At 40.3% G+C, this 24,033-nt stretch overlaps 1 protein-coding gene across 1 annotated transcript; it reads left to right on the forward strand.

The window, feature by feature from the left end:
* Window positions 1-21,368: 21,368 nt before the first annotated feature.
* LOC104421023 (senescence associated gene 20) lies at window positions 21,369-22,284 on the forward strand. The gene has a single exon (XM_010032838.3). It carries the CDS (start codon window positions 21,643-21,645, stop codon window positions 21,970-21,972), a length of 330 nt encoding a protein of 109 aa, XP_010031140.2. The 5' UTR covers window positions 21,369-21,642; the 3' UTR covers window positions 21,973-22,284.
* Window positions 22,285-24,033: the final 1,749 nt, after the last annotated feature.

Below are 24,033 nucleotides of genomic sequence, written 5' to 3' on the forward strand. Positions count from 1 at the left end.
AACTAGTGACCAAACCCAAAGTCACTTCACTAAAATTCTGAATAGCAAACAAGTCCAAGTCCAGGTCCAAGTCCAAGTTTTACACCCCTCCCCTCTCCCTCCCTGGGTTTCCACCTTTCCTCAGTTCAGCCTTTGTTCGCTTCTTCAACTTTTGAAAAGGAGGGATTTGATCGAGGTCCTTCTCAAAGAGGGCAGCAAGGACCCGCATCATCGAGGGGGAGATGGTGCTTCCATGGACCTTCATCGCCATGATTGACTCGCTCTACTGTGTTTCTCCCTCTCTCTCTCTCTCAAAACCCAAATGCAGAACTGCTGTGGCTCACGATGGTGGGATTACGGATGAAGTAGTTGATTACTTGGAGAGGTTAAGGTTCAGACACCCGGCATGTTTGGCCCAAAAAGTGTGGTTGGGCGGTCCTCAGCTTGAAATGTGGACTTCAAAGGACGTTCCGACAGCTAAGGGCAGAAAATTGATTTTTATTTTATTTTTATTTTTCGGACAAGTTTTTGAGAAAAATAGGCATTTGATAAGAATACAAAATTTCTATTTCCGAAATAAAAAATTGTCCAATAATGACACAAAATTTCTCCCTCTCGGGCGATCGGCTAGCGGGCGGGCGGGTGGACAAAGGGTGGGCAAAATAGAAAAATGAATAAATATAATGATTATCATGCATGCCTTAAGTATTTGTAAGAAAAAGAATAACAGTTTTTTACAATCTAATAGCCTAGTGCAAGATTCCGTTACATAAAGGTCATGAAATACTTTACATGTACATAAACTGTTTATGGGCAAAGAACACATCCTTGGCACCGGGAACAAATGAGTGCCAAAATTTCCAAAAAATCACTTAAAGAATTCAATATCCCTTGATTCTAGGATAATATTATTATGGATTTCTATGCTTTCTTCAGATTTGTGAACCAAAAATCTATAGACTGTTGTATTGAGCATAATCGATAAATATGCAATCCATTATTTTAGGTCCAATCGAGTTTGTTTAGGAGGAGAAATCGCCACCTTGACGAGGCACCCCACACTTTCAAATAATTGTAAAATTATAGCTTTTCAATCCATAACTCATATGGAGTATTATCCATCATATTGTGAAGCACTTTATCTAAAATATAATTTGTAGTTAAAACTACCTCCCCTCACAAAGTCTGAGATAAACCCAAAGTTAAGAGCATGGCATTAGCCATCTCTTTTAGAATTCTACTTTTGCGTTCAACAACTCCATTTGGTGCAGTGTATGGTGTAGTTATTTGGAGAATTATCCTCAAACTAGCACATAACTCCTTTAAATTTGAAAAACTATATTCTCCTCTTCTGTTAGACCTTGATTTGTTTACAAAGTTGGTTTTCGACCTCATTTTTATACTTCACAAACATGCCCATAACCTTATCTTTGCTAATTAATAAATAAATGTAACAAAATTGAGTACAATAATCTATAAAAATGAGAAAGTACTATTTTTCACCTCTACTTTTTACAGATTTTAAATCACATAGATCACTATGAATTAATTGTAAAGGTTCGCTCAATTTTTCAACCAATTTGAATGGTTTCCTAGCAAACTAGCCTCAACGCAAGTCTCACACTTATAATAGTCATCCACTCAAACCTTGGAATTAACCCCAAATTTGCTATTTTCTTCATTGTACCATAGTTTGCGCGCTCCAACCCCACTCGTTCCCATGTTTCCCCTTTCAAATTCACAATCTTGGGAGAAATGTTCTAAGAAATGCGTACTGTCTCGGTAGTTTATGGAACCTATGTTAATTCGAAGAAATGCAGTCAACGTTTGACTGTGTCGCGACCAATTTTTTTCGAGGCATGAACCACCTAGGGTTTGGCTAATGGATTGTTAAGCCTAGACTTAACTCGGGCTCTCCCAAGCCCATACCAATTCGCGACTTAAGTTCAAGTTCTTAACATGCAATTGATTTTCAATTAGAGTCGCCACTAATCTATTTTTGGTGGGTCGATTAGAAACCCAAGTAAAATAATGGGAGAATTATTTTACTCCTACGAACCAGAGACTATGGGTACGGGGACTTGGTTACGCTAAAATTCTCTAACGCCCTTTCGGTACCTTTCTTTTTATTTTAATAAATGTTTGGCAAGCGTTTGGATTGATTTTAAATCTATTTTCCTAACATGTGAGGTGACCATGCAGGTGCACAAACCACCAATTTAACACTCAAGAAAGCAAATGAATAAATTGCAGGACTTACCTCAAAGCAACGAAAGCATCTGCAATGTTAAATTAAAATCCACATCAACAACCCTAGATATGGTTTCTAATTAACACACAATTTTTATTTTGTTTTCACTTTTTAATGAAAATCATGCAATATGCAATGCAATATTAACTAAATGACCTAATTCTAATAACATGTAATTTGAATGGCCTAGCAAAAATAATAAATGTCATGCATCTCAATGAATTCTAACCCTAATGACGTGCATATGACAATTTTTCTTTTTCCTAAAAGAATACATTTTTTATCCTAAAAATAAAGACAAATCAACCTATGGCATTTTTTATGTTTTTTTTTTATGAAATTCGAAATTAGGTGAAATATGAAAATTACCTAATTAGATTAAGATCCTATTTAATTTATATTAAGAATTAGGTTGAGCCACATCCTAATTTAAACTAAAATATTATCTTAACCTAGATAATCCTAAAATGCAATCCATTTAATAAAATACCTAAACCTATAGTAAATTAAGAAATTATCTAAATTAACTTAAGTGCAATTTCTATCCTAATATGCAATGACGTGCAAAATGTACCCTAATTCTACATGAATTATGCATGATGATTTTTTTTTATGTTTTTCCTTTTTCCTTTTTTTTTTTTAAATTTCAAAATTAATAATTGCCAAATAATTAAACATGCAATCCAAATTAAAAGAACTAGCAACCTAAATGAATTGATTTGATTTTTTATTTTTTTTTTAAAATTCGAAATAAAATACCTATTGTGAACATGCAAACCCTAAAGCTACATTTTCTATTTTTTTAAGAAAATTAATTTAAGCAACACCACATCAAATCAAGCCATATTGATACACAAATTGACGAACCATATCTCGAGCATGAGATCGGGTTGGCCAATTTCACATAAATCACGAATCGGATCTCGAGCGGGAGATCGGATTGGCAATTTTTAAGTGATTGCGAGTCGGATTTCGAGCTTGAAAATCGGACTGAGAATCACTAATTTCCAGGCAATTTCATGTCATGGAATTTCAATTTCAGATTAAGGAATAATTACACTAAAAAGATAAAATAAAATAGCAAAAATAATTAAAAAAAAAAAAAATAAAGAAAATACCTAAATTTTCTTTCACTTCTCTTTTTCTTTTCCTTTTTCCTGAAAAAGAAAAAGAAAAAGAATAAAATAAAATAAAGCTGGTGGGTCCGGCGAGGGGAAGCCTCCGGCTAGGGTTCCGGCGAGGGCGTGACGGCGGCGCGGCACTGGGGGCTTCGGCGCGGGTCGTCGGGACACTCGCAGTCGTCGGGCGGAAGAGGACCGCGGGCCCGGGCTGGGTGCGGGCGTCGCGGCACGGCGGTGTCGGGACAGAGCACCGGAGCTTCGGACTGCAGTGGAGAGATCCGGACGTCCGGATCGCGGATCTCGCCGCGGCGAGGTGGGACGAACGACGGCCGCTTCGGGTCCAGTCGCGGGCGGGCGGCGGGACTCCGTGCAGCAGTCGGTGGCAAGGCGCTGCTCACGGGGCCGACGGACGCGGTGGAGGCGGATCGGTGGTGGTGCGGCCGCGGCGGAGATGCGGAGGTAGCCGGTGGAGGCGGTGCCGGCGCGGTCGACGACGTTGGCACGCGGCGCCGGCGCGGGCAGGGGCAACCCGGCGAGGAAGATGAACAGTGGCGTCCCCTTTTCTTTTTTTTTTTTTTTTTTTTCTCACGTCACTCCTTGTCTCTCGTACTCTCTCTCTACTGTTTCCCCTCTGCGACATGACTTTTCTTTTCTTTTTTTTTTCTGACTTTTTTTCTCTTCAAGACAAACCAAAGACAAACGGAAGAAAGCAATTTTTTTCTTGATTTTCTTTCGAATCCCCGCTCACCGCACCCCAAGAACTCCTCACGTAATTGCTCTTCAAAAATTTCAAAATCCCCCCCTTTGTCCGTACGTGTGCAACGCCTTTTATAGGGGAAAATTTTAGATCTTTGAAGCAAATTTTATTTCCAATTTCACTCGTGCATAATTTTCTGAATATATCATTGCACTACATGTGATATTCTCTTTTGTATTTTTCACATATTCTATCCAAAAAAATTCCCTTTTGCACGAAATACACCTCGCAAAGTGTATATTACCCAAATATGTGAAAAATCCTAATGCAATATAACACAAAATAAAATTTCCCTAAACTATATGCCATGTGATTTTTTTATTTTATAGCAAAAATTAACCCTAAAAATTTAGGTGTCAGCACAGCCCCTCTTTGAAGGTGAGCTCACGAGGTTGCCTTAAAAGACAAATTGAGACCTAAATTTTGGTCATGCTCATGCAATGAATGATTTTTTGTTGGAACGTGAATTCCATTTTTTAATGCAATTTATATGATGCATGTAAATGTTAATGCAAATGATAGATGAACCTACCCGGAATAACTTACCTTTAAGGATGATAGAGTAATTCAAGGTAGTGGGTGTTATCTGTCCAGGACCCGTACCATTCTACGGTCGCCTAGAATAGTAACATGACTTTGTGAAGGAACTGCTTTCCCGGACCCGTACCATTCTACTGGGCGCCCGGTATGGCAGAAAGGAGCTGCTTTCTCGGACCCGTACCATTCTACGGTCGCCCAATACGGCAGAAAAGTTTTGTAAGGAACTGCTTTCCTAGGACCCGTACCATTCTACGGTCGCCCAAGACGGCAGAAATGTTTTGTAAGGAAATGCTTTCCCGGACCCGTACCATTCTACGGTCGCCCAAGACGGGCAGAAATGTTTTGTAAGGAACTGCTTTCCCGGACCCGTACCATTCTACGGTCGCCTAGTACAGCAGAAAGGTTTTGTCTAGGACCCGTACCATTCTACGGTCGCCTAAACGGGGATTCATTTTCCAGGACCCGTACCATTCTACGGTCCGCCCGAATAAGGAATAGGTGTTGTCAAGGACCCGTACCATTCTACGGTCGCCTCAACGAAGAAAATTATTTTTCCAGACCCGTACCATTCTACGGTCGCTGAATGAAGAAATTGCTTTTCCAGGACCCGTACCATTCTACGGTCGCCGTTAGAGCAATAAATGTTGTCTAGGACCCGTACCATTCTACGGTCGCCTAGATTGAGGTTTTGCTTGGCTAGGACCCGAACCATTCTTCGGTCGCCCAACCTTGCGACGAAATCATCCGACCAGACCCGAACCATTCTTCGGTCGCCTTAATCGATTGAATCTGGATGAAAAATCTTTGGGGACAACTCCATTGAGTGTCGGTGTAAAGGACTCTAGGCTACGAAAGCACGCCAGGTCGATAAAAGAAATCACGGCTACGGAAGCACGCCGGTTCGATAAAATGGACTCGGCTACGAAAGCACGCCGTCAAGAACTCCGGCTTCGAAAGCACGCCGCCGATAAAATAGACTCTGGGCTACGAAAGCACACCCGGTCAATATAATTGGACAACTTGACCAAGTCAAGTGTCGATGTACTTGAGAGAGAATACCTACACAATGACAAGTATTTTAGAGTATGGTAGAGATATACTTACCTGATGATATCTCTGATTCTTGGGGATATGTCTTTTGGAATTTGGATATCCTGTGGAGGTCTTTCACCTCATGGTGGAGGTTTTCTCATCTCCTAATATCATAAAACATTCTGAAAGGAACTTGAATTACCTATCAAACATGATTTATAACAAAAACTGATATGCATTCATCAAAGAGATAGACAAATTGAGCTACTCTAGAATGCATATTTCAAAATTCAATGAGATTTTCATCAAATCAATCGGGGTTCATGCATAATGACCTTTGCATCACCCAAATTTCCATTGGAGAGAATTATCATTCAAGACAATCTTCACTCATGACATGGATTTCCTAAGAATACCAAATGAGAGACCTTCAGTTAAAAAGGACTTTCACTCACTCTCATTTAGAGGCTATTTTATGAGAATCACTCCGTCTCACTATCGTCATACCAACAAGGGTCCGAGTTTTCTCGCAAGCGGTACGACCTTACCAATCTGAGAGGTCTTTGATAGGGACCGTAATGTGGGCTTGGTTAATGGCTTAACAAAGGGACTCTTTGAGTCAAGGCTATTGAAAAAACAATTCTTTAATCATCTTCGGGTTTACAAGTCAAGAACCCTGCAAAATGAGAAAGAAATAATCTTGCTCGTACTTCTTCGAGCGATGCTTATAAACATATGAACTCCTATGTTAATTCAAGTGCCCTAATCTGAAGAGACTTTGTAAATGACGTAACGTAGGCTAGGTTCATGGATTGAGAAATGAAAGGATCATTAGGCTCAAAATGTGTGTGAATGGTGAGAGTTGGTGATCATCTTGGCATTGTCACCAGTTTTCTTTTTCATCATCGGGGATTATCTTCATGAAATCCCCCATTGATTGTAAAAACTCAACTTTTGAGTTCTTTGAGTATTGCTCCATTGGAGATACAACCTTTTTACAACAGATAGTCTTTATCTTGACTATCTTTTTCATCTATGGGCATCATCGACCTTGCTTTTATCAAGCACACTGTTTTTTCATGCCCCTAGTTCTTGTTCATTTTTTCTTCACTTTTTTTCATGGGCATTGGCCTTGCTTTTACCAGGCACACTGCTTTTTCATGCCCCTTAGTTCTATTTTGATTTCTATGCATGCGTAAAATAATGACACTTGAACTTTCAAGGGTCTTCATATGCCTTTTTGCCTTGCCCCGGTGTGGGGGATAATCACCAACTGGTTTAAAAAGAAATGAAATTGTAGGCTCAAGTGGGCTATGCAAAGGATATAAGCATGTAGGATAGAGAAAAAAATGCTCTTCGTCATCCTAAGGCACTTAAATTACCATATGAATTCATTGTAATAGCACGACTTGAAAATTGATGTAAGTGAAAGCAAGAAAATTTCAATCCATTTTCTTCACTTTATGGTGCTATCTTACCCTCCAATTTGCCCCAATGTGGGGTGGTTCTTGACAGGGATAATTTGAAAGAATTTCCACAAGTGTATGGAGCTCAAAGGGGTTAAGCAATGGATTATATGTAGTGTTTGGGATAGAGAAATGAATTGCCTCTCATCATTTCGGTTATCGTACCTTTCGCGAGAGAACTCTTTACCTCACGAGATATGGAACTTCCTACATTCATCTCACAAGTGTATCAAGTGTATAAGTAAGGGACTGTGTATAGGATAGGGCTTGCCTTTCATCATCCCGATACGTCTCATTTAGCATTCTTAAACATTAATGTCACTCCATTGAGTTGTCTATCTTGATAAATCTCCACATGAAATTGGTGAGCTAAATGAAAATTTTCTTCTCAAAAGAGTTCAGCAACTTTAAGCATGAAAAGCTTTTGTGGCTTCAAACAAACAGTTTACCATACTAAAAAAATTCTCTTATAAGTATGAAAACATGATTGCAAGCATTCATTCAATGAAATGTCCCACGAAGGGACTGTCTCAATGGATGTCCTTGGATTGAAAATCCGCTTTTTGATTTGATGAATACTTCGTTCTTGCTTTTGCCCTGTACAAGAGAACGTGCATGAATAGGATACTATGCAACTCAAAGTAAATTCAAATTGCACAACCATTTTGGCTTGGATCGAGATTTTGTCTCAGTCATGTCACTACTAGAATTTGTAGCGCCCCCCAATTCGTCATCTCTTTCATCAAAGATGGATGATTCTCTTTTAACTTGCCCCTCATTTAATGGGCGAGAATGAAAATTCCGTCAAGCATGGAAATGGAACACACTTTGTTTGGCCCTTCAAGATGGATATTTAAAGTAGTATCGAGATGTGGCCGACATTAACTCTTTAGAAACTTGTTGAGTAACAATTGAACCAATTGCAACTTGATGTGCCTTTTCAGATGCTTTCTTATCGGGTCAAGAAAGTAATGCTCAAACATGAAGTAAATGAGTCAGAAAATTAAACAAGGCTAATCTAATGCATTCTTTTTTGGAAATGTCTTGAAAAATGATCTTTTTTTTGGTTCTTTTGGATTTTTTTTTTATGAGGAAGCATGAAGAAGCCCAGTCCTCAGAATTCTCCTTGGATGATATTTTCTTTTCATTGTTGGATATCGTCACCGGGCTGGTTTGGTGTACCTCATCATGCCCTCAAAATAAAACTTGTAATTTTATTGATATTCATCAATCAATTACATTTATTGAATGGAAATGCAATTTTCAAGCCCTAAAAAGAAAGCGAAAAGGAAGAAATCAAAAACAAGCCCTAGAAAGCGATAAAAATTCCCGCGCAGGGAATGTAAGAAAGCGATAAATGAGTTACTCTTGTGGGCTAGAGCCCATCTTCTCCCGAGGTCCTTCGTCAATGGCCCCTATGAAGACATCATCGAAGAGACTAGAGATTCCTTCCAATGCATTTTCGGGGTTTTCGATCTCCGGGGTGTCGGATCATCCATGCCACCCCATCCATCCGGGACAATGTCGCGGGATCAATATAGAAACCGGGAGGAGCCGAATACTTCACCGATAGTCGAATTTTCCGCTTGGCTGCCCTGTGGTATCTATTACTTCGCTTCATCCCGCATCATTATGGGAGGACCAGGGAATGTCTCGCGAATGTTTGGGAGTATTGGGTTTTGCCTTTCTTGCTCGTGGTCGTGTGGCGGGTTTCGCCTTTCCCGTCTTCGTCCTCCGTAACTTTCCCCAACTCTTCGATGGTACCCTAATCCAGCAGCACGGGACCTCTGAGGGGCTTCAATGGGGTTTCGAATCCCCTGACCATTTCTTCCAAGGCCACTGCCAGGAATAAAACCATTCCCAACCATCATCCTTCCTACCATTAGAGTAGCATTTGAAACTTCGGGAGTTGGTGGTGGTGAGTGTCGAGAAGCATGAATAGTGGATACCAACTCAAATGAGTGGTAGCTCGATTCGAACTCAAAGTCTGGCTCTACATAGGGGATAGCTGTCTCATGATAAATTCGGTGATCTTCTTCGCCATAGACAGTGACTAGCTTCCTTTGATTACGAATTTCACAGCTTGATGTAGACTTGATGGTACCGCCCCGGTATGAATCCAAGGACGACCCAACAGAAATTAAAAGCGGTAGGGATATCCATTACCCGGAAAGGAACATTGAAAACCACCGGCCCTATTTGCACATCGAGGTGAATCTCCCCAAGCACCTCCTTCTTTGTACCATCAAAAGCTCGGACGAAGTCTTTGCAAAGATGTATCCCGGACGGGTCCACCTTAAGGCGATGAAGAGTGGCCGGTGGACATATGTTTAGGGCGGACCCATTATCAATGAGTACTCGAGACACATGAGAAGCCTTATGCTTGATGATACATAGAGTGCCTTGTTATGCCCCCTACCCTCAAGAGGGAATTCCTCATCAGAAAAGGCAATCATGTCCTTAAGAAGGATCGATCCCACAAAGTCTTCCAACTTGTCTGCCTCGACCGTTTCAGGTACACGAATTTCACTTAACACCTTCATTAGAGACTTTTGATGCACAGGGGATGTAAGCAGGAGTTCAAGCAAAGAAATCTGGGCGGGCATCTTTCGTAATCGTTCGACCACCTTGTACTCGCTTGCTTTGATCACGGCCAGAAACTCCTTAACCTCTTCATCGGTGACAGGTTTTGCGGGTTGAGTATTAGTTTGAGAATAAGTCCGACCAGACCTTGTAACGAGATCAACATCTAGGTCATAGGACCAAGGGACCGCCTTATTGTTGACATATTCATACGGTTGAGGCATTTCAATCATTATCTCATCGTCAGATGCATCTTCAAGTGGGGGCATGTCCACGAGTGAAGGATCAACTTCCTCTTTATCAGCATTGAGCGCCGCTTGCTCCTCCTCCCAATCAATAATGATGGGGAAATAGTGGAAACTATAGAGTTATGGTCAAGCATAAACGATGATTCCGTCATCCACCATCCCGGTGACTCTTTCCTTCATCGGTGAAAGAGGAACATCCTCCCGATCTGGATAATATCCAGCTCTTACCAAGCCATTGTAAGCATCTGCCACATGTACCTTCGAGTTCTTGATTCGACCAACTTCGGGCTCTAGGATAGCATTGACCGTACCTTCATGCTCCGGTAACGGATTTTTCTTGACGTTTGGCTGAGCAAGGGGTCCTGAAATGAAAAGGCCTTTGTGTCCAAGAGGTTTTGGATCTTGTGTTTCAAGGTGAAACATTCATCGCTTGAATGTCCCAATTCACCGCTATGATAGTCGCACTTCTTCGTCGAGTCGTAACTACGAATGCTTTCGCGGTTAGGGCGCTTTGGTTCGCTAGTAAGCAATCCTTTCTTTCTTAGAATTGCCAACACTTGGGATGGAGATCCGGGAGAGGAGAGAACCGCCTTCTTGCTTGGGCAAATGATTGACGGCCGGTAGCTTGCCGTTGCTTTGGATTCATCTCGGATAGCCGGGGTGCGATTGGCATTTTCCCCGGCTATAAGCCATATTTACGTCTACGCAAGTCTCCTTCTCTTTCTTGGCGAGAATCTTCTACTCGATGGTTCAAGAAACCATCCTTCCCTTATTCCCATCTCGATTTGTTCCCCCACGAAATAAGCGATTGAAGCTTTCAACGTACGTGCTGGCCATCCGAATACGAAACTCGATGGGAGAGTTTTGATAAATAACTTCATCAGCTCCTTGTCGGTAGGCTCGGGGTGATTTGAGCCGCCGATTTCGCCATCTCACGGCATACTCTTTGAATGACTCGCTCCTCTTTTTCTCCATCCTCTCGAGATCCTCTCGGGAAGGTGCAATATCCATGTTGAACTTGTATTGTTTGAGAAATGCGTCAGCCACTTCATTCCGTGTGTCGAGTAGGTTCACATTCTTCATGACATACCAATTTAGTGCGGGCCCGACCAAACTTGCATGGAATGATTGGATCATGAGAGGCTCGTTTTGACATATTGAGCCATACGCACATGGTACATCCGAAGATGAGCTTTTTGGGCAGGAAGTACCATCGTATTTCTCAAAATCCGGCATTTTGAATTTCTTTGGCATCTTGACTTTCTCGTACACGGACAAGTCGAACGGGAGTGAACTCGTGACTCCTGCAGCTTGTTTCAACTTTTCTTCCATTTTAGCAAAGCATTCATCCCGCTCCGTCTTAGGGATGTTGACAAGCTTAGCCTTTTCCACATTGATCGAGAATGGATCATCTTCCAGCCCGGCATGTCATCGTCAATCGTTTGAACCTTGTTTGCTTGCTTTGGGATAACCACTTCGGAAGAGCAGGGTGCAGTTTGGATTTGCCTCGGAGGAATTGGAGTTGATCCGTCACAAGTTGTAAAGAGGCGAGTACTTGTTGGAGTTGAGTCTCCACAGCGGAGACACGATCACGCATTTCGGTTTGTTCAGCCATTCTCGCTCTTAATCGCGTGATGATGGGCGAACGTGACGGATCCGTTATCACCTAAAAATTAAGAAATGAACACAAATAAGTATCTCATATGAAAATACGCCGATCCATGGCAATACTCTAGAAATTTTATTTATCAATGGAGCTTTTGACAAGCCTAGAAATTTGATATGTCCTAAGTAAACGAACTAGGAAAGTAAATGACTCAAACTCCCTAAACATTAATCTAAAAATGAGAATAGCAAGATTGATTCAAGCACTTCATTTGGCTTGATCAATATACATTCGGGACACCATTCGACGCAATCGTTTGTTCTCCTCTTGAGCTTTTTCAGCAACTCTTTTGAGGCGTTTATTCTCAGCTTGATTGGTGATCTTCAACGGCGCCTCCGTATCTTCGGAAGCAGCTTCTCGGGAATCTTGTGTTGTTGGATGTACTTAATCGAGGCATAGTACTTCCTTTCTGTGCCTTTCAACTCCTCCTCGGGCCATTTGAGCTTTCGCGGATGGCACATGTCCCACATTGATTTGATAGTGAGAATGGAATCTTCATGGCCTCGGCTTCCATCGACAAAACTGACTTGGAGTGGCTCTACTTGTAACGCCGGGGAAGCTCTTGCACGACTTGATATTGACGAGTCACCCTAGTCGGATAGTACTCCAATGCTCCTATGAATCCCAATAGAGGGATTGGGCCAACTCCTCCACACGAGAGTCTCGCTACCCGAACTTGGAACCATTTAGCATGCCATAGGAAACCCTTGGAAGTTGGTTTTTTCATGAAAGCTAGCCACCTAGAATAATGATAATCCGGTGCATGTTTTTGGTTGTTCTCAAATCTCATAATAGGGTGGTTGGAATTACTAACATCATGTATAGTCATTAGACCACCAAACCCTTTTATATGTGAAAGAAACCAAATTTGTAAAAGTTCGGGAGAGGAATGGAGAGTCTTATCGCCACCTCTTTTGAAATGAGTGAGGGAAAGGAAAGTTTCAGTTAGAATAGTGTTTACAAAATTCTTTCCTTCCAACACTTGTTTAACTAATTGAGCGATCAAAGGGTTAATAGCATTCTTGCAGTAAGGGAAAACTATAAACCCAAAGAAAGCCAAAAGGAAAACCCTTCGCATTTGAGATGAAGTGCCTTTCTCAAAACATTGTTTCAGAAAAGATAAAGGACATGCATTGCGGTTAGCCTTTAAAACCTTTCTTAAATCGTCTTCCTTAATTCTCGGAAAATCAGATAAGGTCATAACAGGATCTATTCCGATAGGTGGACTAATCAATTCAGCTTTCAAGGATTTTCCTATGGCAATGCTATACTCTTCCAAGGTGGGAGTGAGCTCATGCTTACCGCCGAAGATAAAAGTAGAAGTCTCGGGGCACCAACAAGTGGGCGAGTGCTTGGGCGAGGCCGACATGGATGTTGATACGCAGCAGCGGAAGTAGTCGACCAATATGTGACTCTACAAACGACGGCCATCTTGATCTAACTTGTCCCACCAAATGCTAAGCTCTTCCCTTGGAGGGAAAATAATTCGAATGTCCGGTGTCCCCATTGTATATTGATCAAGACTCGGACAATCCTAATGCCATGGACCGACAAAATAATGCGATAAAGTAAGTAAATTGCAAAGGCCAAAAATTTAGAGAACTTACTTTACCAATGATGGGCAATCACATAGACATGCGCATGTTAAGTGGCTCGATTTCTACACTATAAGGCTTATCAAAGTGAAGCCACAAGGATGATCGGACTAGCCACGAGCTTGTGGACTATGTCGGGTCCTCATGACTCCGGCTTGATCAAAGAGCCGACCCGGGTCGCGAGCATGCGGACCGAGGTGGGTACTCTTGACACCATGAAAGAAACTTCGGGATTGAGATGGGCGACTCGTACCGCGATCATGCGGTCGGAGTGGCAAACATCTCAATACCATCCTAGATGATCCTAATGCGGCCCAGGTCCGGCGGCGGGTTGTGTGTGCAATAGTGTAGTGCTAGATGCAAGGCATGCACAACATTTTATATCAAGCAACACTTCATATATGAAAATAAACCATACATTCCTACACCTCCCTACAAAACAAAGGTTAGCAAACACTTCCCTTATACCTCCCATCCTGCAAAACATTTAACACCTTAAATGTTAGGGACGTACTGGATCCTCGCTGCCAAACAAAAACATTTTTTTCAAAAAGAAAATTGGCCTAAGTCCACTAAAAGTTTTAACTCAAGTCCCCGGCGGAGTCGCCAAGCCGTCGCGACCAATTTTTTCGAGGCATGAACCACCTAGGGTTTGTCTAATGGATTGTTAAGCCTAGACTTAACTCGGGCTCTCCCAAGCCCATACCAATTCGCGACTTAAGTTCAAGTTCTTAACATGCAATTGATTTTCAATTAGGAGTCGCCACTAATCTATTTTTGGTGGGTCGATTAGAAACCCAAGTAAAATAATGGGAGAATTATTTTACTCCTACGAACCAGAGACTATGGGTACGGGGACTTGGTTACGCTAAAATTCTCTAACGCCCTTTCGGTACCTTTCTTTTTATTTTAATAAATGTTTGGCAAGCAGTTTGGATTGATTTTAAATCTATTTTCCTAACATGTGAGGTGACCATGCGAGGTGCACAAACCACCAATTTAACACTCAAGAAAGCAAATGAATAAATTGCAGGACTTACCTCAAAGCAACGAAAGCATCGCAATGTTAAATTAAAATCCACATCAACAACCCTAGATATGGTTTCTAATTAACACACAATTTTTATTTTGTTTTCACTTTTTAATGAAAATCATGCAATATGCAATGCAATATTAACTAAATGACCTAATTCTAATAACATGTAATTTGAATGGCCTAGCAAAAATAATAAATGTCATGCATCTCAATGAATTCTAACCCTAATGACGTGCATATGACAATTTTTCTTTTTCCTAAAAGAATACATTTTTTATCCTAAAAAATAAAGACAAATCAACCTATGGCATTTTTTATGTTTTTTTTTTATGAAATTCGAAATTAGGTGAAATATGAAAATTACCTAATTAGATTAAGATCCTATTTAATTTATATTAAGAATTAGGTTGAGCCACATCCTAATTTAAACTAAAATATTATCTTAACCTAGATAATCCTAAAATGCAATCCATTTAATAAAATACCTAAACCTATAGTAAATTAAGAAATTATCTAAATTAACTTAAGTGCAATTTCTATCCTAATATGCAATGACGTGCAAAATGTACCCTAATTCTACATGAATTATGCATGATGATTTTTTTTATGTTTTTCCTTTTTTCCTTTTTTTTTAAATTTCAAAATTAATAATTGCCAAATAATTAAACATGCAATCCAAATTAAAAGAACTAGCAACCTAAATGAATTGATTTGATTTTTTTATTTTTTTTAAAATTCGAAATAAAATACCTATTGTGAACATGCAAACCCTAAAGCTACATTTTCTATTTTTTTTTTAAAAATTAATTTAAGCAACACCACATCAAATCAAGCCATATTGATACACAAATTGACGAACCATATCTCGAGCATGAGATCGGGTTGGCCAATTTCACATAAATCACGAATCGGATCTCGAGCGGGAGATCGGATTGGCAATTTTTAAGTGATTGCGAGTCGGATTTCGAGCTTGAAAATCGGACGAGAATCACTAATTTCCAGGCAATTTCATGTCATGGAATTTCAATTTCAGATTAAGGAATAATTACACTAAAAGATAAAATAAAATAGCAAAAATAATTAAAAAAATAAAATAAAGAAAATACCTAAATTTTCTTTCACTTCTCTTTTTCTTTTCCTTTTTCCTGAAAAAGAAAAAGAAAAAGAATAAAATAAAATAAAGCTGGTGGGTCCGGCGAGGGAAAGCCTCCGGCTAGGGTTCCGGCGAGGGCGTGACGGCGGCGCGCACTGTGGGGCTTCGGCGCGGGTCGTCGGGACAGCTCGCAGTCGTCGGGGCGGAAGAGGACCGCGGGCCTGGCCGGGTGCGGGCGTCGCGGCGGCACGGCGGTGTCGGGACAGAGCACCGGAGCTTCGGACTGCAGGTGGAGAGATCCGGACGTCCGGATCGCGGATCTCGCCGCGGCGAGGTGGGACGAACGACGGCGCTTCGGGTCTGTCGCGGGCAGGGGGCGGCGGGACTCCGTGCTGCAGTCGGTGGCAAGGCGCTCTCACGGGGCCGACGGACGCGGTGGAGGCGGATCGGTGGTGGTGCGGCCGCGGCGGAGATGCGGAGGTAGCCGGTGGAGGCGGTGCCGGCGCGGTCGACGACGTTGGCACGCGGCGCCGCGCGAGCGGGGGCAACCCGGCGAGGAAGATGAACAGTGGCGTCCCCTTTTCTTTTTTTTTTTCTCTTTTTTCTCACGTCACTCCTTGTCTCTGTACTCTCTCTCTACTGTTTCCCCTCTGCAGACATGACTTTTCTTTTCTTTTTTTTCTGACTTTTTTTCTCTTCAAGACAAACCAAAGACAAACGGAAGAAAGCAATTTTTTTCTTGATTTTTCTTTCGAATCCCCGCTCACCAGACCCCAAGAACTCCTCACGTAATTGCTCTTCAAAATTTCGAAAATCCCCCCTTTGTCCGTACGCGTGCAACGCCTTTTATAGGGGAAAATTTTAGATCTTTGAAGCAAATTTTATTTCCAATTTCACTCGTGCATAATTTTCTGAATATATCATTGCACTACATGTGATATTCTCTTTTGTATTTTTCACATATTCTATCCAAAAAATTCCCTTTTTGCACGAAATACACCTCGCAGTGTATATTACCCAAATATGTGAAAAATCCTAATGCAATATAACACAAAATAAAATTTCCTAAACTATATGCCATGTGATTTTTTTATTTTATAGCAAAAATTAACCCTAAAAATTTAGGTGTCAACAGACTGTTTTGATAGATTTATTGATTTCTCTTCTTGATCTAGTCACGGATATTCAAGCTTCATCTGTTTCAATTGGCATCAGTTTTTAATATTTCTTCTCAAAGTATGTATGTTATCAGTTCCTGTTTCTTTGTATCAGATGCACTAGCTTTAAACCTTCTCTATAGATTTGTACCAGCACCTATGCAAGTACGGTTATCGGAAGAAACGGTTCCCTCCGCCAGCTGAAAGTGAGAGAGTTTTTCTTCCCTTTTTGATTTGTTAGTGTTTTGTATTTTTCTATGGCATAGATATGGATAGCTAAGTTTCCGTCATTCTGGTTGTTATGAAGAGTTGTAGCACTCTGGCAAAGAATCGATTTAAAAGCCTCGAGAAAAGGGGACTGGTCCTTCCGACAGCCAGAAATAAAAGGTTAGTGATTCATTTTTGAGTGGACTGAACTTTTTGTGTATGGTCAATTGTGGAGAAAGTCCAATTACAGTTCTTTCTTCTTTGTTTCTAATATATATGCTGTCAAGGACAGATGCCTTGCGTTATTTTCTCCATGTTGTGTTACATGGTTTATTCATTAACAGTATAAGGCAGTGAAGTAGCCATGATCCATATATATAATTTGAACTTACTAAATTCGTTTTCTAAAAGAGGTTCTAATAGAATTTTAGGGGACAGAATAAGAAATGGGATATATGATTGGTCATATAATCGTGGTTACATAGATGCTTTTTATACAATATCCTTAACTCAGGGTATAAGAGGACTAGCTGAACTAATTCATTTTTTGGATAGACGACTAATTGATGGAATTACGAATGGTTTCGGTCTTACAAGTTTCTTTTTCGGAGAAGGTATCAAATATGTAGGGGGCGGTCGCATCTCTTCTTATCTATTATTGTATTTATTGTTTGTATTAATTTTTTTATTAATTTATTCCTTTTTTTTTAATTTGAATTTTTTATAAGTTCTATTTTTAATTGTTGGTTCCTTATAATTACTCCTGATGTGATCATTGATGGTACCTTGCGAATATATTTCTTTCGGCAGAAGGTGAGCAGTGAGCCGATCTCCAGCAAGCAGGAGAAGCTTCAGTCTTGGAACTTCAATTTTTGTGGTCTGCGAAGTTGACGGTGGACAAAACCTGAGGAAAAAGCCGGCGTCTCGCTTTGAGCTTGTGTACAAAGCCATTACTGATGCTGACCTTCTCTTTTTTGGGGTAGAGGAAAGATGTTTCAAGTTTCTAATTTGTTTAGATCGATCTGTATATTGTATAGTGATATATTTGATATGAATCACATCTTAATCATCTTAATTACCAAAAAAAAAAAAAATCCCATCAATGTTCAATTTATGTTCTATTATGAAGCACGATGCTGTCAAGAATGATCATTATGATAGCAACAATCGACCAATCCATTTGTCCATTCCCTTGGAGATTAAATTCTGGATGTAGGGGTGTCAACGGTTTGGTATTGGGTCAGATCCCTTGATACCCGACCTGATCCTTGCTTTATGGTTATTGAGACTCGAAGTATGGTTCAAGTTGGGTTTTGGCGTCTTTTCCTTTTTGTTTCTTTCTTCTTCTCCTATGTATTCTCACCTAGCCCGCTCTATAATAGAAGGGACAATCAGCTTCAAGGAGATTCAGATCTGCTGTGAGAACCTGAAACTAGAGGCCAATATAGACTGTTTAGCTTGTGAGAAAGGGAATAGGCCCGCTCAATTATGAAAAAGCGTCCAAAAGGTTTTAAACATATTTTATTTTTACCGATTCGGTTTTAAACTTTTTTAATTTTACAAAAATTTCAAATCATTTTTACATTTTGTCAATTGATTCCAATTTAATCAATTTTGACCAATAATCATTAATGTAAACACCTTGGACAATTTTTAATAATGTTGTAATTTTTTTTTTTAAATTTACCAATTTGCTTTTTCTTTTCTTATTCTTTTCATTTTTGTTTTTAACCCTAAGTTGACAAGGTTGCCAACCAATCCTCCCTTGTCTAGGCGAGGGCGTCGCTATCCTCGCTGGCAACGAGTGACGTCCAAGGACCATGATGCTCTCGCTAGTCAATTGGCGAGGATTGTGGCCCTTGCTTGATTCTAGGCGTGTCATATGTAAGATTATCAACATTCATGTTGATAATTTCTAATTTCTAATCAGAATTGATGGGAACGACTATATTAATAAATTATAAAAAGATTTAAGATTAAATCAGCGAAATATAATAATTTTAGGACCAAATTGATATCGTAAAAAATATTATGACTTTTTTTATAATTTTCCCGACCTTTAATTCTAACGCATGATTCATCAAAAGTTCTCTCTATTCTAGAACTTCAAATTCGGTGTACTAAGTTTACTCCTCTTTTTTCTACCTTTAGTCTTCCGGTTTTTCCGCCACCATAGTTACAAAAAAGGACGACGCCTTAATCGCTTTCCAAGATAAACGGTTGAATTCATCTAGATGATTCAGCATTCGATTTTTCTACACGTCCGAGTCAATTTAACTAGTGACCAAACACAAAGTTCACTAAAATTTCGAATAGCAAACAAGTCCAAGTTTACACGCCTCCCCCTCTCCCTCCCTGAGTTTCAACCTTTCTTCAGTTCGGCCTTTCTTCGCTTCTTCAACTTTTGAAAAGGAGGGATTTGATCTAGATCTCTCCTTGATTGTGTCGCCTTATATTTTCTCTTGTTTCTTGCTCTACTCCCTTCATTTAGATTTAGATTTGGGAGCCTTGCTTTCTCGACGTTAATCCGGAATTTTTAATGAATAAGTACTTCGCATCTAACTTCAATGACGATTATAGCAACTCTAACATCATATTCATGTTTTGGTTAGAATTCTAGTGTCTCGAACTTGCTAAATGACTTGCTTTTCACAAGCGTCAGCTCTAAACTTATTTAACATATTTTTGTTGTCTTGATAATATGATGATGTTTTGGACGTTGGATCTGGGCACACAGCACTAGAAAGTAAAATTATAACAATAGATGGAGATCTTGACGTGTGCTTAACATTAATGATAGTATATGATTTGAAGAACGGTCGTCAATCCTTTTGTTTAGATTTAGTCGCAAATATATTTTAGAAGTACGAATGTGTGCTTACCTTTGCTGACCATGCTCTAATAATTTACCTTGATCTCTGAATTTTGGTTGGTCTTGCGACTTTATAGGCTTGTTTTGTTGTGGCGATTTTGAATAGAAATTTCCTTTCATAAAAATCCAAAAGGCAAAAGAGTGACTTGTCTAATGTCTTATTAATCCAACTTGTGGCTTCATGTTCCTCCCAAGCTAGTGCTGCTCAGATGCCATGGAAATCTTCCCACCGCCCCAAACCTTTCCCATTCACCTAATCAGCAACTTGCTTTACTTAAAGATCTAATATTGAATTATTAATTATCTTATCACTCTCTACACTTAATTTGATCTTTTTACCTAGCATTACATGTGAATATAATCACACCATCTTATTACGATATCATATAAGATTTTATAGGATTATTATTAATAATTTTAAAAGTTTAAGTAATAAGATAAATACGTAATTTATTATTAATTATTTTATTAAATAATATTAAAAAATGGGGAATTTCAAGAAAAAAAAAAAAAAGAGTCGATATCGAGATGGTCTAATCGCCAGCCTGGCAGCATTCCGCTGTATCTGGGGTAGGGACTTTCGTCTTCTCACATCACGACAAAAAGTTGGGACCCTTCGATGATCTTGATGATTTTGGCTCATGAACACCTCTCGACCTTTGGATGTCGGACTGCGGTACAATAATGAAATATTCCCGCTCTTCTGGTCCACTGGCTTGCTCTATTATGGCACGCTATTCTAAGCATTTTCCTTTGCCCTTTTCGTCTCATTTTCCGAGCTCAATCGGAAAGCCTGTAACCCCAGGTTTAATTTATTTAAGAGGCCCAAAATAATTTGGATTAATCAAATTCACGGATGAATCTAGACCCCTTTTGATCCCCATGCCCACTTGCTTAATTATAAATCGCCTCGTGTTTTATGATGTTAGAGAATAACTCGATCAAATTAATGATGGTGCGTTTTTCTGACATTACTCAACAAGAAGCACCGGTGTCCTGTCGATCGACAAAAAAATATTATATGTATATGTCCATGTTAGTAGTGTCGTATTGATCTGAATAACCTTAACAATAATTATCGCAAACGAGGGTCATCCATTGGATCATCTAGGAGGTTGATTTGAATGCAAAAATTCAATTAACATCGAGTAGCCCCGAAGACCAACTAATGTCTATTATGGCAAACCTCGTCGCGCGGCGCGAGAGTCCAAGAAAGATGGCTTGACTACTTCATCACGAGTCTTGCGATCTTTATCCTCGTATGAAAAAACAAGTAAAAAAGAAAGTAAAACTAGGACCCACATGAGAAAGGGTAGACCTCCACACGTGCCTTTTCCAAGAACGGGTGACATTCGCGCAGTCTGGCCTGCCCAATATTTAATTCATCGAAGAGATGGGGACGAAAATAATAATATGACTATGAACCTATGGAGCTGGAATCCAACTTCTTAACTCGGTTCGAGCAAATTTTTTAAGATGACCGAGTGTCATTCGAGCACTCAATAAATATCTCGGCTTTATTATGATCTTTTAAATGAAGTTATATGTGTGTACGTGGTGTGGTCGTTTCCTATCGAGTTCGTTCCTCTCTATTACAATAATGCTAACCATGCGCAATAAGGCCGGTTTTACGAGAGTTTTTTTACTAAAAATTGAATAAATCTATTTCATAATTGTCGAAGTGTCATTCCATTTCCAAACTAATTTTGACAACAGGATTTCGTCTGTGCGGGGGCATTTTCTTCCTATTTAAGCTCCTGCAACTCCAAACTCCACACCACAGCTCCCCATTTCTCTAATCTCTCAAGCTCAAGCTCATCTCTCTCTCTCTCTCTCTCTCTCTCTCTCTCTCGGCTTCGCATAGTCTAGAACTGGCTAACACTCGACCGCCAGCTCTGGAGGAGCGTGAGCTCGCGAACCGGACGGTGGTCCACACCCTGTACGAGGCCCTTCGACGCCGCGACTGCGACGCCGTCCACCGCATCCTCGCCCCCGACCTCGAGTGGTGGTTCCACGGCCCCCCTTCCCACCAGTTCTTGATGCGCCTCCTCACCGGCGCCGCCGAGCCGGACGACACCTTCCTCTTCGTCCCCGTCTCCGTCACCTCCTTCGGCCCCACCGTGCTCGCCGAGGGCTCCGACCCCGCCCGCTCCATCTTCTGGGTCCACGCCTGGACGGTCTCCGCCGATGGGATAGTCACCCAGGTGAGGGAGTACTTCAACACCTCGCTCACCGTCACCCGCTTCGGCGACTCCCCGCCGTCTGACCCCTCGACGGCCGAGATCGCGCCGCTGCACTGCCAGTCCCTGTGGGAGAGCAGCGTGAGCCGGGCCGGAAAGTCCGTGCCGGGTCTTGTTCTCGCCATATAACCATCATCGCTTGCCGTATATCTGGAATAAAAGGTCCCATCGCGCGGCAGTTGGTGACCGCCTCCTGCTGAATGGGCTAAAAGTCTTACCTAGGACTACGAGGATGTGAGTCCTGGTCCTGAGGTCGTGTAAAGGTTTCCTGTTTTCGACTTGTGTCGGTTACGGTTTGTGTCGTCTAGGGTTTGTAAAAAGGTGGAATGATGATGGGTCGACCCATTTGGAATCGGTCCCGTCTTGTTGATGTGCCTGTATTGTGGGGTTGCTCCTGCTCTTTTGCAATAATAAGAGTGTGTTCCTGTGCGTTCGATTGTCCTCCGGATGTCTTTTCGGCCTCATGCGCATTTTGCACACTATTCAGGCTCACGGTACAATTATTCATTCTCGAATCTAAAAAGGAACATGTCATTTCCAACGTTCTTTCATAATCTAGCATGCAAGAATTATAATGATTAAACATTAGTAATCTCGAACGAATTGAGTAATTATTCAAAACGAATTTGAGGAATTAGGGAGCGAAAGGAATTGATTTTTATATATAAAACTCTGAAATCATATGAATGTGTTTGGCCGTCACACTCTCCTCGTCCACGTACTGTCGAGGCGATCTTAGTCTAATTCACAATCCACATTGTCTTCTAAGTCCTCACGATTTTGTTCCTCTCAGAGCAGCCCACACTATCTCAAGAAAATACGTATGTACAGTCAAAGGGACTCAAGTTTTATAAGTTAGTTTAGGACTCCCTCCCTAGATGATGTGGGACAAAAGAGGAACTCATTCCTTGCGCACATCCGGGGACCGAGGCATGGACGCACCGCCATCCCTTCTCCCCACGCCATCATACTCTCCTCGCCCTCGAACTGCCGAAGCGATCTTATTCCATCCCTCCGTACTGCCCCAGGTCTGGGTCGTCACAAACTATTTATTTGGAAAAGAGCATTGGAGGCACCCGATGTCATTGTTTTCTGAATTTCCATTGTCGCTGTCTCACTTGTACATCGAACTCGAGAAAACAATGCTTTTGCTTTGGAATGACATTTACTTGCGGGAAGGATACATGGAACATGGTGAACCATTCATTTATTTTGTAAATATAAATAATTTTAAAAATATTTTCTTAAAAATGATCATTTGTATTGCTTAAGATAATTAATCAATGAAAATTATTTTCATCATTGATAACAATTTATATTTAAACATTTCCGTTGACAATAAAAATATTTTTTGTCCATTCATGTTCATAGGCAATAAGTCGATCATTTTTAAAAAAATTTTTCAAATTATTCATTTTCGCTAAACGAATGGAGCATTATTACAATAATAAATTCTGTTTATAAAAGACGAGAAAATCGTCATGATAAGTGAGTTGAAAATATCAACAAATTAATTTCGTTGGAGAAGTTTGATGGCCACGCAACCTTAATGAGAAATCACACAAGGACTTATAATTGATCGCAAAAATTATTTATAGAAATGGTTCTAGATGATATAGAAAAATGAATATGTGAGAAGTTAAGTTAATTTATAAATATAAAGACGATGGAGAGTCATTCTCATCTAACTACAGTAAATATATTCAATTATAATGATAAGACACAAACCTGAATTGAAAATGAAAGCAGTATATCTCTTTGAGAAGGTTGACGACCAGCGGAACCTTCCGAGAAATTACACAAGGAGTTATGATTGATCTGATATATTATCTTTATATAGATGGCTTTAGATGATGGAACAATGAACATGCGAGTACTTAAGATCTATACATGGAATCCGCTATCAATTTCTACGATTCTAGTTTCACAGATCTCATTGTCTCACTACCCTGTTATGGCACATCTACTTTTTCTCTCACGAACAATCGATAAAATAGAAATTTCAAGATAAAAACAGCACTTACAGAAGGAAAATTATCAAGATAGTTTTAAGCCTATGGTACTTGTCCTAATTCAATCCTTAACATTTCAATTACATTAATTCAATCTTAAACATTTTGAAGATTTATCAATATAGTTATTCCAATCAATTTTAGCTAATAGAGGATCAGTCAGTGCTAATTATCTTAC

The sequence above is a fragment of the Eucalyptus grandis genome, chromosome 10 (assembly GCF_016545825.1).
Source record: "Eucalyptus grandis isolate ANBG69807.140 chromosome 10, ASM1654582v1, whole genome shotgun sequence".
Classification (NCBI taxonomy): Eukaryota; Viridiplantae; Streptophyta; class Magnoliopsida; order Myrtales; family Myrtaceae; genus Eucalyptus; species Eucalyptus grandis.